The 15314-nt window shown below is 44.8% G+C and overlaps 1 protein-coding gene across 3 annotated transcripts in view; it reads right to left on the bottom strand.

Annotated features, from left to right (window-relative positions):
• The window catches only part of LOC121559430 (CUGBP Elav-like family member 2), a 166055-nt gene that overhangs the window by 107062 nt on the left and 43679 nt on the right, over nt 1-15314 (bottom strand). For 2 of the 3 annotated variants that reach the window (XM_045215434.1, XM_045215440.1), the window contains one exon: nt 8083-8118. The exons of the other annotated variant lie outside the window; for it this stretch is intronic. In XM_045215434.1, the coding sequence (XP_045071369.1) occupies nt 8083-8118 (36 nt within the window). Of the gene's footprint in view, nt 1-8082; nt 8119-15314 lie in introns of those variants that run through there. 3 annotated transcript variants of the gene reach the window in all.

The following is a 15314-nucleotide window of genomic DNA, read 5'->3' as shown; positions in this document are numbered from 1 at the left end:
ACCTACTTATGGATGTTGTTTCTGTCTCCCTCTTTTCTCTCTCCCTTTATCTCTCTCCCACTTGCTCCCTCTTTCCCTCTTCCTAACTCAGTCTGACAGTGAAAGGTCAATGCCCATTGGCTGCATGGGGGGCACTATCTGATGTAAGAGCGTTGTCGTGGTAACGTATGACAGGCGGTATACTCTTCTAGCCAGACACAGGGAGGGCAGGGACCTTTATACTAACCATGCCAAACCAGAGCCAGACCTGGACTAAGACCAAGCCTGGGCCAATCTATGACCACTACACACACTGAATGTGTCAAGAGAGAGATTAGCAACCAAAAAGTCTTAGTATTAAGTTATTTGGCAACGTTATTGTACCTTTAACAGTTGTGCCAATAAAGTTTGATCTTGAATGTGTGAGGGAGAGTGGCAGAGGAGTAGAAGGGGAGGTGGGGGGTAAGTTCTGTTATGTCTGTGAGTCACCGTTATGCTGAGCTTGGCTTCCTATTCATAAAAGAGGGATTACCAAAGTCTGCAGGCACTTCTTTTTCTTATTTCTCCCGCTCTACCTTTATCTCCTCAGGCCTCACTTGGACCAAGTAGAGAACAAGAGTACACATCCGCACTCCTCCTCTCCCCCCATTCTCAGCACTTACTCCCCTCACATCCCCTTAAGCATTCTGCCCGTGTTCATCCATTCAAGAAATCCTCTCATCCTCCTCTCACTCTTCCTTTCTCTCAGTCGTTCCCCTCTGTTTCCTAGCAAGAAAAATGCAACAATTATAAATTATTTAGTTTTTTTCCCAAAGAAAGAAAAAAGCTTGACTCTGCAGTTTGACTGTAAGAAAGGAGAAAGCAATAAAACTTGCATTAGATGCAAGATTCTGCAATCAGGCCGGGGTATGAAGAATTCATCTTATCTTCTCCACGCACGCAGCGGAGGACAAGATAACCTATTATGGGATGTTTTCATCCATTGTGGCATCTCAAAATTTACGTCGTAACAGATAACAGCGCTTTGTCGCCCTGACAACGTCCTTACGGGTTAGTAAACAAACGGCTGTGTGGTTCAGACAAACCGAGAAGGACAGGAGGGTCAGAGAGACAATCTAGAATGAAAGGAGGGATGGAAGGATGGAAGGATGGATGGACGAAGGACCCAAGGGAGAGATAAACCGCTCTTCCTCTCTTCTCCCCACTCCAAAGCCAAGGACATCCATATGCAGCAAACAAAGGGACGGATCAAAAAGAAAAAAGACTAAGAGAAAGAGAAAGGAAGGATCAACAAGGCTAATCAACTCCTCTTTACTACCGAGAACCATGGGTAATAATAATAATAATAATAATAATATCTTCCCTAAAGGTCAACTAGGACTTAAAGCTCTGGTATATAGGCCTACACAAGAAAAGAAGGGAATGAAAAACACACACGGACACCCACCCATACACTTTACCCACAAACACTACCCCCCCACGCAGACAGGTGCCTGTGGTTGTGCATTGGAAAGCAGGGGAAAGCGGGGCTGTTCCATTTACAGGCATTAGCACACAGAAATGAATTTGTCACCTTCCATTAAGGGGAAAGCAGCCCTCGTGGCTTGTCAATTATCTCTTAACAGTGGAGAAAACACACAACAGGTCGCCTGCCCCGAGTTTGAGAGTGTTTGTGTGAATAGATAGTGTGTGTATATGAATGTAAGAGGTTGTGTGTGTGTGTGTGTGTGTGTGTGTGTGTGTCGGTGTGTATATCTGTGTATGCCTGAGTGCATGAGTATGTGCATATGTGAGTGTGACAATGTTCGAGAGAAGGCTCATTACTAGTAAATTTCTTCATTATTTTGGAGTTTAATTTTTGCGATATAGTTGCCCTTGTAATTTGACAGAGAGAGAGAGACAGTAGTATTGTGTTTAGATTCTGCCGTCTGTCTTCAAATTCTCTCTTTCTCCTCCCTCACTCTTTCTCGCAGAACATTTCCACATCATTAGAATGATAATGAATATCAGCTATGTTCCACAGATTTATTTTGGGATGCACAAAAAAAATCTGCTCATATCGCTCTCTCTGTGTGAAGTAGCAGACTGGCACATTCTGTGTACCGTGTCTAGAAAGAGAGAGAAAACGTATTGGATTATAAACTGGGTGGTTCGAGCCCTGAATGCTGATTGGCTGACAGCCGTGGTATATCAGACCGTATACCAAGTGTATGACAAAATATGTATTTTTACTGCTCTAAGTACATTGGTAACCAGTTTATAATATCAATAAGGCACCTCGGGGGTTTGTGGTATATGGCCAATATACCACGGCTAAGGGCTGTAAAATCAAATCAAATCAAATCCTATTAAAATGTATGGCTGTAAAGTTTCTATAACGATGTACAGTAGGACGGTGTTGATGTCAACATTGCTGCCATGTAACAGAGTGTACAGCTGTATTGTTGAGGTGTAGTAGTGGACATACCGTTTAAGAGGGTTGATGTAAATGTTACAGTAAGGTCAAGTGTATGACCTTAATGTTGCCGTAACGTTATGGTGTAGTGATGGTGTTCCTGGAACGTTGTGTGAGTGTTGTGAATTTGTTGCCGTAACGTTATGGTGTAGTGATGGTGTTCCTGTAACGTTGTGTGAGTGTTGTGAATTTGTTGCCGTAACGTTACGGTGTAGTGATGGTGTTCCTGTAACGTTGTGTGAGTGTTGTGAATTTGTTGCCGTAACGTTATGGTGTAGTGATGGTGTTCCTGTAACGTTGTGTGAGTGTTGTGAATTTGTTGCCGTAATGTTATGGTGTAGTGATGGTGTTCCTGTAACGTTGTGTGAGTGTTGTCAATTTGTTGCCGTAACGTTATGGTGTAGTGATGGTGTTCCTGTAACGTTGTGTGAGTGTTGTGAATTTGTTGCCGTAATGTTATGGTGTAGTGATGGTGTTCCTGTAACGTTGTGTGAGTGTTGTGAATGTGCTGCAGTAACGTTCCAGCGGTTGTGATGATGTTGCCGTGTAGTGAGTCTCTCTAATTGGCTCACCGGTCTCTCAGCCATCTGGAGCTCTGCTAAAAACTTCACACCCAGCTTCCCTCCCAACATTGCACAAACACACATACACTGAGTGTACAAAACAAATCCAGGTTAAATAAGGATTTTCAAGCCTTCAGACAATTGAGACATGGATTGTGTATGTGTGCCATTCAGAGGGTGAATGGGCAAGACAAAAGATTTAAGGGCCTTTGAGCGGGGTATGTAGTAGGTGCCAGATGCACCGGTTTGAGTGTGTCAAGAACTGCAACGCTGTTGGGTTTTTCACGCTCAACAGTTTCCTGTGTGTATCAAGAATGGTCCACCACTCAAAGGACATCCAGCCAACTTGACACAACTGTGGGAAGCATTGGAGTCAACATGGGCCAGGAGCCCTGTGGAAAGCTTTCGACACATTGTAGAGTCCATGCCCCGACTAATTGAGGCTGTTCTGAGGGCAAAAGGCGGGGGTGCAACTCAATATTAGGAAGGTGTTCTTAATGTTCTGTATACTCAGTGTACACACACACACACACACACACACACACACACAGAAGGAAATAAATTCTGATACACACAAAAATTCAAACTGTATACTGAAGATCTACTGTATACTGAAGGTCTACTGTATACTGAAGATCTACTGTATACTGAAGATCTACTGGATCCAGAAAATTATATACTACACTTACAATGTATCCAGCAGACAGGTCAGTTAGGGCCAGAGGCCAAACAGAGAGGCTGAACTTAAATAGACCCCACCACCCTCTCTCCCTCTCTACCTACCTCCCTCCCTCAGTCTCTCCCACCCTCCCTCCGTCCCTCCCTCTCTCTCCGACAGTGTTGGTACAGATATTAATCTTGTTCTCCCCTCACAGAGAGCATCAGCTGGTAGGAAAACATTGCGCTATCCCAGAGAACCCTGGGGCAGGGAGGGTGAGCAGGGGGACGGGGAGGCTAGGGATAGCCTGTCAAACCTGCTCTCATGTCTGGACTTGTTCATCAGCCCAATATGAGGGGGGAGGGTGGGATGGTAAGATAAGGGGGATGAGTGTGTGTGTGTGAGGTGGAGTGGGTGGGTGTACTGTATAACTGACAACAGCTGGGGGTATTGACTACCCACTGTGCACCACTATGCTAGAACCTCTGACCTCTAACCTCTCACACCTTCCTTCCCTACTGTGATATAGGTTTCCATGTATATCATGGTTGATTAGGTAACTGATAAATGCATTCTCACATAGGTTTCTGATTAGCTGATTATGTATTGGCATTACTCCACAGACAAAGTGTATAGAAAATGTGTCTGTCTGTCTGTGTCTGGCAACGGTCTGTTGGCATCTTGCTATAAGGAGACGGTATGGATGTCTACCTCTGTCTGACTGTGGTGTGTGTGTGTGTGCGCGTGTGAGAGAATCAGTTCTCAGTACCCAATGTGTTCCAGGTCACTGATCTGAATCTGGTCTGACTATCACTTCTCACTGGCCTTACTTACTTACTCACACACACACACCCCTCGCTATTGTGCAGGGCATTTGTTTTTCCAAGGATCAGTTTTACCCGACATACCTCTGTCCTGTTTGCACTGTAATGGCATCCTGTAGAGTGTGTGTGTGTGTGTGTGTGTGTGTGTTTGAGTGAGTAGGTGTGTGTGATGATCCCTACAGGACTGTGTGAAGATTGATGGACCCGTCTGTGCAGTGTACACCTTGTCTCTCTGTCTGTGTGTCTACTAAAGAGAGGGAATGTTCCAGAGGGAGAGAGAGAGAGAGAACGAGAGAGCGAGAAAGAAAGAGAGCACCCAATTGAATTCAACCTGTCTATTCTCCTTCCTCTTCATCTCCCTCTCTCCCTCCATCTCTTTGTCCCTCCCTGTTGTTAGTCTTCATAATTCATGTGTTTCGATGAAAAATGGATGAACACCAAACATGACACCAGAAAAGCCTTCTGCAATTAAAACCCAATGAGAATTTAATCCCACAGTCATACAGACAGTAAGTCATACAGACAGACAGACAGTGATTGTGCTAGAGTGGGCGGAGTAGATATCTGCCACAAACAATGAGGATGCATCGGTTTAAAAGAGTAGATAGGAAATAATTTACTATTTCGGAAAAGATCTATGGTATCGTCCCCATCATCATCATCATACTAAATACATACTATCTCAAATCTTTGTACCTGTGCTTATGTACCTGATATTTTCAGAGTGGCTGTATGTTCCCCTGTGTGAAATAACACATGCAAGACCCTGGTGCAAACACTAAGTGAATGTGACCCTAGGTCTGCTGATGGTAGTGTTTCCCCACCTACATCTCAGCTCAACACTCACCAGCACACCTAATACAGTACCATCTTTTACATGGCTTGTGTGTGTGTGTGTACTTTATATGTTTGGGGGGGTTTTGTGATGTGTTCATCTGTGGCTTTGGGATGGTAGTTGGGATGTGTGTGCCGAGTGTGTTTGAAGCGTCAGGGTGAGGGGTGTGTGTGTGTGTTCCTGTATTTTGTGAAGCTGGCTGTTGTGAAGGCTTCTATCTGCTGCCAATCACCAGGGAATACGAGAAACTCAGCAAAGAGCCTGAAACACTGATAACCACACAAACTACTGTAGAAAGAGAGAGATGGAGAGAGAGTGAGGGAGAAAGAGAGGGACAGTGAGAGAGAGGGAGAGCGAGAGAGCGAGAGTGAGAGAGCGAGAGTGAGAGAGCGAGAGTGAGAGCGAGAGCGAGAGAGAAAGAGAAAGAGAGCGAGAAAGAGAAAGAGAAAGAAAGAGAAAGAGAGAGAGATGGTATAAGCCTCTAGCTTTCTTCTTCCAGCATTTGAGTTCTTCTCTCAGGGATCTGAGAATGCTGTGTAGTGAGCTCACACAGTCTGCAGTCTACGTATGAACCCCAGTCATCCTCAATGCTGCCAACACACACACACACACACAAACACACTCTCCTGTCTCATTTACAGCACTCCCCAGTGAGTCCATCTGCATAGCCATGCCAGGCGCTGGCTGCACTGCCATCTAGTGAGACTGCCCCTCTCATGAATATTCAGTGGCGCCGAGGCTGGGGCCGCCGTGCCCATCGGTATAGTTTAACGCTGTTGCCGCGGTGAGACGCCCGTTGCCGTGCGGTGGCCGTAGAGACAATAACAGACGCAGCACACTGAGACGGGGCATTGTGTGGCCCCCCCAGTAATTACACACTCTACTGTGTGTGTGTGTGTGTGTCTCTGTATGTGTAATGTAGTGTGTGTGTGTGTTGCTCTCTTTATGCTGCTCTACTCATAATTACAGAGAATAATTGAAGGCCTGGAGCTATAAAGTAAAATACCTGCACTAACACATGCTGCTAGCAGTGAGGGACAGCGACCTGTACTACACTTCCGCACCACTACTACAATACAAAACATCCCAGTGTGTGTGTGTCAGGAAGTAGGGTCAGGTCCAGGTAGGCTGTGTGTTACAGTGTTCAGTAGCCTCTACTAATTATCAGCTGGTCTCTCTTATTGTCCATTATCACCATCTCAGATTTGTAATTAGCCCAGAGCTAATAATAATAATAATAACAACAACATCACCCCATCCCTTTATTTCCCCCATCCCTTTATTTCCCCCATGTTCTATCAATCACCCCTCTCTACTTCCCCACCTCCTAATATCCCCTCATTGCACCTTGTCCTCCCCTCCATCCCTCTCCTCCTTTGTTCCTCCCTTCCCTTCATCGCCCTCTTTCTCTACCTCCCCACACCCCTCCCCGTCTCTCACACCTTGTTCTGAGCCTCAGTCACGCTGCAGAATGTCTGCTGAATAACGAGCCCAGTGTCAATCAAACCACCAGAGAACGTTAGGGGAGCAAAACACACAGGATAAAAGTATATACCAAGCTCTCTTTGTGAGTGTGTTGGGAGGAGGAACGAGGGGGTGTGGGGGTAAAGGAAGTAAACACACATTCCGGAACGACACAGCTGTGTGGCGGATTACTGTGGATAACAGTGTGTGTGTGTCCCACAGCCTTATTTTTCTCAAACAGAGACTCACACTCACACTCACACTCACACTCACACTCACTCACACTCACACTCACACTCATACTCATACTCATACTCATACTCATACTCATACTCATACTCATACTCATACTCATACTCATACTCATACTCATACTCACACTCATACTCATACTCATACTCATACTCATACTCATACTCTCACACACACACACACACACACACACACACACACACACACACAGACACAGACACACAGAATCTCCTACAATGGCCAAGGCCCCCTTAACTGCGTCTGACAGATAAATGATTAGTGTGTTTAGTAATATATATTTTGTGCAGCTACAGATGTTCCCTGTACAAGGCCTAGTGGTGTGTAGTGTGTGTGTGTGTGTGTGTGAACAGGCCTAAGTGTCCTTGAAAAGGTGGAAGGCTGATCAGTCAGAGAGCCTGTGGTACAGTCTTTCTCTCGCTCTCTTCATCCTTCTTTTCTTTGGTGTGTTCAGAGAGGAGAGACGGCCTTTCAGGGCAGAAAGGGCCTATCCTCCCTGCTAACTCAATCCCAAATGAGGAATAGGTGTGTCTATTTTAAGATGGGCCCTTTATTTAAATCTCTCTCTTCCTCCCTCTCCTTGGTTGTCTCGTTCTGTCGCCATGGGGGTTGGGTTTAATGACCCTGCACGGCCATAGATCTGAGCCTCGTCACATCTCCCACCCGCTCTCTCGCGTCTCTCCTTTTAGCTCCCTCTCTCTGTTCTCTCTCCCTCTATACACCCTCAATTCACATTCTGTCTTTTTCGTCCTTCCCTCGTTATCTCTACCTCCCCAGTGAGTATTTTTCCATCCCTCTGTTTCTGTTGTGTCTTTCGTTTCCTTCCCTGTTCTCTCAGGCTTACAGACAACAGCTCAGAGATGGGAGACATTCTGCTGGGGCCACACTAGCTAGTAGAGTACTTCTGGTCTGGGAGATGAGAGCTGTGTGGTGGTGGTACAGTACTGTTGCTAACCCATCACACACATAAAGCTGATCAAAGATGAGAAGAGAGGAGAGAAACATGAAACGAGAGAGTAGAAACGGGTCCTTACCTCTGTATGGGTCCAGAGAGGTCACTGGCTTCCTGCCTGTTAGAGAGAGAGAGAGAGAGAGAGAGAGAGAGAGAGAGAGAGAGAGTTCAGTTAAAAGGTTCCGTTATAAAATGCATGTGCGCGTTTGTGTGAGGTGTACATTACTTGTGTGTACAGGTGTGTGTGTCTATAAATGCTTTTAGTCCACTGCGGCAATAAACGTCTCCACGGAGTAATCCTTGACTCAGGGGAACAACACACACATACAATCATCTCCCCACTTCACTCACACACACACAATCATCTCCCCACTTCACTCACACACACACAATCATCTCCCCACTCCACACACACACACCAAACACAAATGGTTTCATTCTGTCCCAAGTAATCTGAGTGAACAGTGGGGCCCATCTCTATTTCCTGTTCCACTGGGTCTCCATCCTCTCTCTCTCTTTTCATCTCCCTTTCTATCCCTCTGTTCTTCCTACTGCGTGGAAATAAATTGGCCAGTGGAGACTCAACTCTCCTGTGTGTGTGTCCACACAATTGTGCACACACACACACACGAATGTGCACACACGCGCTTGTCACACTTAGTCTCCTCCAGAGCAGCAAGCTGCAGCCTATTAGTGTGCTTTGTGTCACATAGATGAATAAAATAATAAACCATTAGCTATTCCCTTATTAATAATGTGTGTGTGTGTGTGTGTGTGTGTGATGATGAAATGTGGGGGAAACACAAAGACGGCCATCCGCTCCCCAGCACAGTGGCCAATCGGCAGTCTTTCTGCATTTCAAAGGCTTACGTTTTGTCCGTTTCATCTTTTAACTCAGACCATGATGCTAACTAACCCACCCATTATTCAACTACCCACACACACACAGGCACGTACACACACACACACAAAGACAGGCAACCGATACATGAGAAGATATACACTGAGTGTATAAAACATTAAGAACACCTGCTCTTTCCATGACATGGACTGACCAGGTGAATCCAGGTGAAAGCTATGATCCTTTATTGGTATCAGCTGTTAAATCCACTTCAATCAGTAGATGAAGGGGAGGAGACAGGTTAAAGAAGGATTTTAAGCCTTGAGACAATTGAGAGATGGATTGTGTATGTGTGCCATTCAGAGGGTGAATGGACAAGACAAAAGAATGACGTGCCTTTGAACAGGGTATGGCAGTAGGTGCCAGGCGCACAGGTTTGTGTCAAGAACTGCAACGTTACAGGTTTTTTCACACAACAACTTTCTGTATGTATCAAGAATGGTCCACCGGGGGGAACAACGCAATATTAGGAAGGTGTTCAGTGTACATAACTCACTCAACCGTACACACTTGCAAGCAGATGCAAATGAAGACTCTTTCACACACACACATTTTTTTTTGAACCACCCCCATATCATTCTATTTACCACTACACCATGTGTACACCTTGAACTATGAAGGGAACATCTGACACACACACACACACACACACACACACACTACACACACAGCACCGTTTGTAGGAGCATTGGGCAAGTAACCGAAAGGTTGCTGGATCGAATCCCCGAGCTGACAAGGTAACAATCTGTCATTCTACCCCTGAGCAAGGCAGTTAACCCACTGTTCCCCAGGCGCCAAAGACATGGATGTCGATTAAGGCAGCCCTCGCACCGCTCTGATTCAGAGGGGTTGGGTTAAATGCGGAAGACACATTTCAGTTGAATGCATTCAGTTGTACAACTGACTAGGTATCCCCCTTTCCCTGGTACCCTGCCAACAATGCATCAAAACATTTAAAAAAAAAGACATATTTCAAAGCTCCACTGTATAACTTAATGACAACGCCAGCTCTGGCATGAAAGGAATATCAGAGCTTGACAGAAATGTTAGATCATGTTCCTGTACAGTACATAGCCCCATACGGACTCCATAATAACAGAAGTCTGCTGTGCATCAACATAGCTTATGATAATACAGTCACTAGCCAAAATGCACCAACAGACCAGATATTACACCACTATGGTGGATGAAATAAGGACCAAAGACATGAACTGTAGATTGAATGGTTCTTTAGCGTTATATTAGTGTTGTGGTCGTGCTGTGGGTGTCTGCAGGTGGCAGGACCTTGCTATGATCAGGCAGGCATATTTGACACACAGTCACTGGGGCTGCTGCATTAGAGCTGCATCACTGGAGAAACAAGGAGCCAGCTGCCAACACACTAAGATATATCCCTCCCTGGTAACATGGTCCTCACAGAGACACACTAAGATATATCCCTCCCTGGTTACCCTGTTTACATGGTCCTCACAGAGACACACTCCAAGATATATCCCTCCCTGGTTACCCTGTTTACATGGTCCTCACAGAGACACACTCCAAGATATATCCCTCCCTGGTTACCCTGTTTACATGGTCCTCACAGAGACACACTCCAAGATATATCCCTCCCTGGTTACCCTGTTTACATGGTCCTCACAGAGACACACTCCAAGATATATCCCTCCCTGGTAACATGGTCCTCACAGAGACACACTCCAAGATATATCCCTCCCTGGTAACATGGTCCTCACAGAGACACACTCCAAGATATATCCCTCCCTGGTTACCCTGTTTACATGGTCCTCACAGAGACACACTAAGAGGTTTCTGAGTCAAAGGTAGACAAGGTGATTAGCTCACTAAAGAACTCTAAAGCCAAAGATGTGTTTGGGATGGACTCTACCTTTCTTAAAAACTACAAAGAGTCACTCATTGGCCCCATTACTAAGGTCACCAACACATCTATTGGTCTCGGGGTGTTTCCAAGGGTATGGAAGTCGGCCATAATAACGGCCATCTTTAAATCAGGCGACCCTGCTGACGTGAGTAACTACAGGCCCATTAGTATACTACCTGTGGTGTCAAAGGTTGTTGAAAAGTGTGTAGCAGAACAACTGATTGCCCACCTCAACAACAGCCCCTTCACATTACATTGCATGCAGTTTGGCTTCAGAGCGAAACACTCCACAGAAATGGCCAACTGCTTTTTTCTGGAAAATGTGAAGTCCAAGATGGACAAACGGGGCGTTGTTGGGGCTGTGTTTCTGGACCTAAGGAAGGCTTTTGATACTGTTAACCATGAGATTCTCATCACAAAATTGTCCAAGTTCAACTTTTCCCCCGATGCCTTGAGATGGATGAAATCATACCTTGAAGGCAGAACTCAGTGTGTCAGAGTGAGCAATGAGCTGTCGCCCACTCTTAGCTATGATGTGGGTGTGCCCCAAGGGTCAATACTGGGGCCCCTCCTGTTCAGCCTGTACATTAATGATCTGCCTTCTGTCTGTACTGGGTCTGAAGTTCAAATGTATGCAGATGATACAGTGATATATGTGCATGCAAAGAGCAAACAACAAGCTGCACAAGAACTCACTACTGTAATGGTCCAGGTTACAAAGTGGCTCAGTGACTCGTGTTTGCATCTCAATGTGAAAAAAACTGTTTGCATGTTCTTCACAAAGAGGGCAACAGATGCTACTGAGCCAGAAGTCTATGTGTCAGGGGAGAAGCTCCAGGGGGTATCTGATTTTAAGTACCTTGGCATCATACTTGATTCCAACCTCTCTTTTAAAAAGCATGTGAAAAAGGTAATTCAAATAACCAAATTCAACCTAGCTAATTTCCGATTTATACGAAATTGTTTGACTACAGAGGTAGCAAAACTGTACTTCAAATCTATGATACTCCCCCACTTAACATACTGTTTGGCTAGTTGGGCCCAAGCTTGCTGTACAACAGTAAGACCTATTAAGTCTGTCTACAAACAGGCTCTCAAAGTGCTTGATAGGAAGCCCAATAGCCATCATCACTGTCACATCCTTAGAAAGCATGAGCTCCTGAGTTGGGAAAATCTTGTGCAATACACCGATGCATGTCTTGTATTCAAGATCCTAAATGGCTTGGCTCCCCCTCCACTCAGTATTTTTGTTAAACAGAAAACCCAAACATATGGCAGCAGATCCACAAGGTCTGCCATGAGAGGTGACTGTGTAGTTCCCCTAAGGAAAAGCACCTTTAGTAAATCCGCTTTTTCTGTGAGAGCTTCCCCATGTCTGGAATACACTGCCATCAGACACACATAACTGCACCACATATCACACTTTCACAAAATGGTTGAAGACATGGCTAAAGGTCAATCAGATTTGTGAACATGGTCCCCTAGCTGTGTGTTGCCGCTTTCCATGTCTGTTGTCTGTAACTTGTGAGGTGTGGAAACACTTTGTTGCTTTTATGAATTTTGTCTTGCTGCTTTTTGTTCTATGTTGCTCTGTCTGTATGCTACGTCTTGCTTGTCCTATGTTGCTATGTCTGTATGCTATGTCTTGTTCTATGTTGTTATTGTCTATATTGTAATTGTTTTTAATAACCTGCCCAGGGACTGCGGTTGAAAATTAGCCGGCTGGCTAAAACCGGCACTTTTACTGAAACGTTGATTAATGTGCACTGTCCCTGTAAAAATAAACTCAAACTCAAACTCAAGATATATCCCTCCCTGGTTACCCTGTTTACATGGTCCTCACAGAGACACACTCCAAGATATATCCCTCCCTGGTAACATGGTCCTCACAGAGACACACTCCAAGATATATCCCTCCCTGGTAACATGGTCCTCACAGAGACACACTCCAAGATATATCCCTCCCTGGTTACCCTGTTTACATGGTCCTCACAGAGACACACTCCAAGATATATCCCTCCCTGGTAACATGGTCCTCACAGAGACACACTCCAAGATATACCCCTCCCTGGTAACATGGTCCTCACAGAGATACACTCCAAGATATCCCTCCCACAGCTTTTTCGATTCTCTCTCTCTCTCTAACAGCCCATCTGTCTTTCACACTTCTTTTAACACTTCTTTCCATGCCTGCCAGGTTCTCATACATGCACACATAACACACACATATACGCATGCATGTACACTACCAAATCTCTCATGATCCACTTCAGCAGGTGTGAACGTGTGTGTGTGTTGTGTGTGTGTAATGGTTGGTGACAAACTCAGAGACTGTGCCAGGTCTTAAGTCAGGCCAGCTGTGTTGAAAGTATGATGTCAGATGGGGCCCACCCCCAACATTCATACGACACTCCCATTGGATGATTATTCTCTATGACATCATGCCAAGCACAACAGGGGGTTGGGATTGGGCGAGCCCTGGTGCTGAGTGACATCATGGTCTTCACATCTTAAAGGGGCACTTAACCATTTCATATCACTTTCTATACTAATACCAGATGTAATGATAGTGAACATCCAATGGTAAATTTAAATTATACAGGTTGAATCATTTACATTTAATTTATAATCCATTCTGTACAAATCGAAATGATATTAGCATATGAATAGTTTGATTCCGTATAATTTCATATAGGGATGGATGGCAGGGAGAGAGAGAATGAGAGAAGAGAGAGAAGAGCGTATGTGACAGAGTGAGAGAATGAAAGAGGCAGAATGAGCAATGAGCTGGAGACAGAAAGAGAGTGAAGGAGAAAGAGTCTCACTAACCAGGTTTCCATCCAACCCCATTATGCTAGTAAAGTACATGTGGGATAAGAAATGTCACGACAGAACTGATGGAAACAGCTCATTTGTCGGTAAACTTTCCAAATGTCGACAAAACAAAATACGTTACACAAGGTGGGATCTTTTTGTGTCTGTAAAATGTATTACGCGAGATGTGGCGGTGGAAACGCTTTAATGCGCAAATATTGATATAATAACCATCATATTGAAGTAAACCTGGAGTCACGCGATGATATGTTGTGTGGTCCTCCCACTACAACTCGGGAAACCATGCAGTTTATTAGGCTACAGATTAAATAAATGATGATGAACTTCAACAGGTGGTGAAAGTGCAGGGTGATAAGCTTGATGCGCCTTTCCAATAAATATCAAGGGTCTTATTCTGGTGACATGACCCCCGCAAAAAAGCTATTTTGTCCATAATAATCTCATCATGTAGGCTATAGGCCTACCCACACTGTATCTGCTAGCTGTTGGCTAGAGCACATGTGCCAATACCAGAGTATATTCATCACACACAAAACGTGGTTTGTATGATTAACACATTCTGAGCCATATGTACATCATGCATTTCATACATACATTTTCAACAAATGTTATGCAGACTCTGTTTCATATATCAAACATACTTGACAAACTAGAGAACGACTCATATTAAACTTCACGTTCCGCTACCTTGTTAAACCTGACTGATGTGCAACATAATTGAGCATAATTAACGTTTGTTATAATTACAAACAATTAGCGCTCTTTTCTAACTATGCCATTCCATCTCAAGCTTTTATCACCAGGGTCAATGCCAACCATGCCGAGCTTATTGTTATTCTTTTTTTTATTTTGTAAAAAAAAAACAATATCTTTTTTTTAGGGGGTAGATCAGCTTAAATATTGCAGATAGATTGTAACTTCCATCAATGTAATTGTCTGCATCACTTCCAATCCCCCAAATGTTTTTTTCTTGCATATATATATATATATACACACATATACACATATATATATACACATACACTGCTCCAAAAAATTAAGGGAACACTTAAACAACACAATGTAACTCCAAGTCAATCACACTTCTGTGAAATCAAACTGTCCACTTAGGAAACACTGATTGACAATACATTTCACATGCTGTTGTGCAAATGGAATAGACAACAGGTGGAAATTATAGGCAATTAGCAAGACACCCCCAATAAAGGACTGGTTTTGCAGGTGGTGACCACAGACCACTTCTCAGTTCCTATGCTTCCTGGCTGATGTTTTGGTCACTTTTGAATGCTGACGGTGCTTTCACTCTAGTGGTAGCATGAGACGGAGTCTACAACCCACACAAGTGGCTCAGGTAGTGCAGCTCATCCAGGATGGCACATCAATGCGAGCTGTGGCAAGGTTTGCTGTGTCTGTCAGCGTAGTGTCCAGAGCATGGAGGCGCTACCAGGAGACAGGCCAGTACATCAGGAGATGTGGAGGAGGCCGTAGGAGGGCAACAACCCAGCAGCAGGACTGCTACCTCCGCCTTTGTGCAAGGAGGAGCAGGAGGAGCACTGCCAGAGCCCTGCAAAATGACCTCCAGCAGGCCACAAATGTGCATGTGTCTGCTCAAACGGTCAGAAACAGACTCCATAAGGGTGGTATGAGGGCCCGACGTCCACAGGTGGGGGTTGTGCTTACAGCCCAACACCGTGCAGGA

The sequence above is a fragment of the Coregonus clupeaformis genome, unplaced genomic scaffold (assembly GCF_020615455.1).
Source record: "Coregonus clupeaformis isolate EN_2021a unplaced genomic scaffold, ASM2061545v1 scaf0442, whole genome shotgun sequence".
NCBI classification, from domain to species: Eukaryota; Metazoa; Chordata; class Actinopteri; order Salmoniformes; family Salmonidae; genus Coregonus; species Coregonus clupeaformis.
This window is presented reverse-complemented; position numbering and strand designations above follow the sequence as displayed.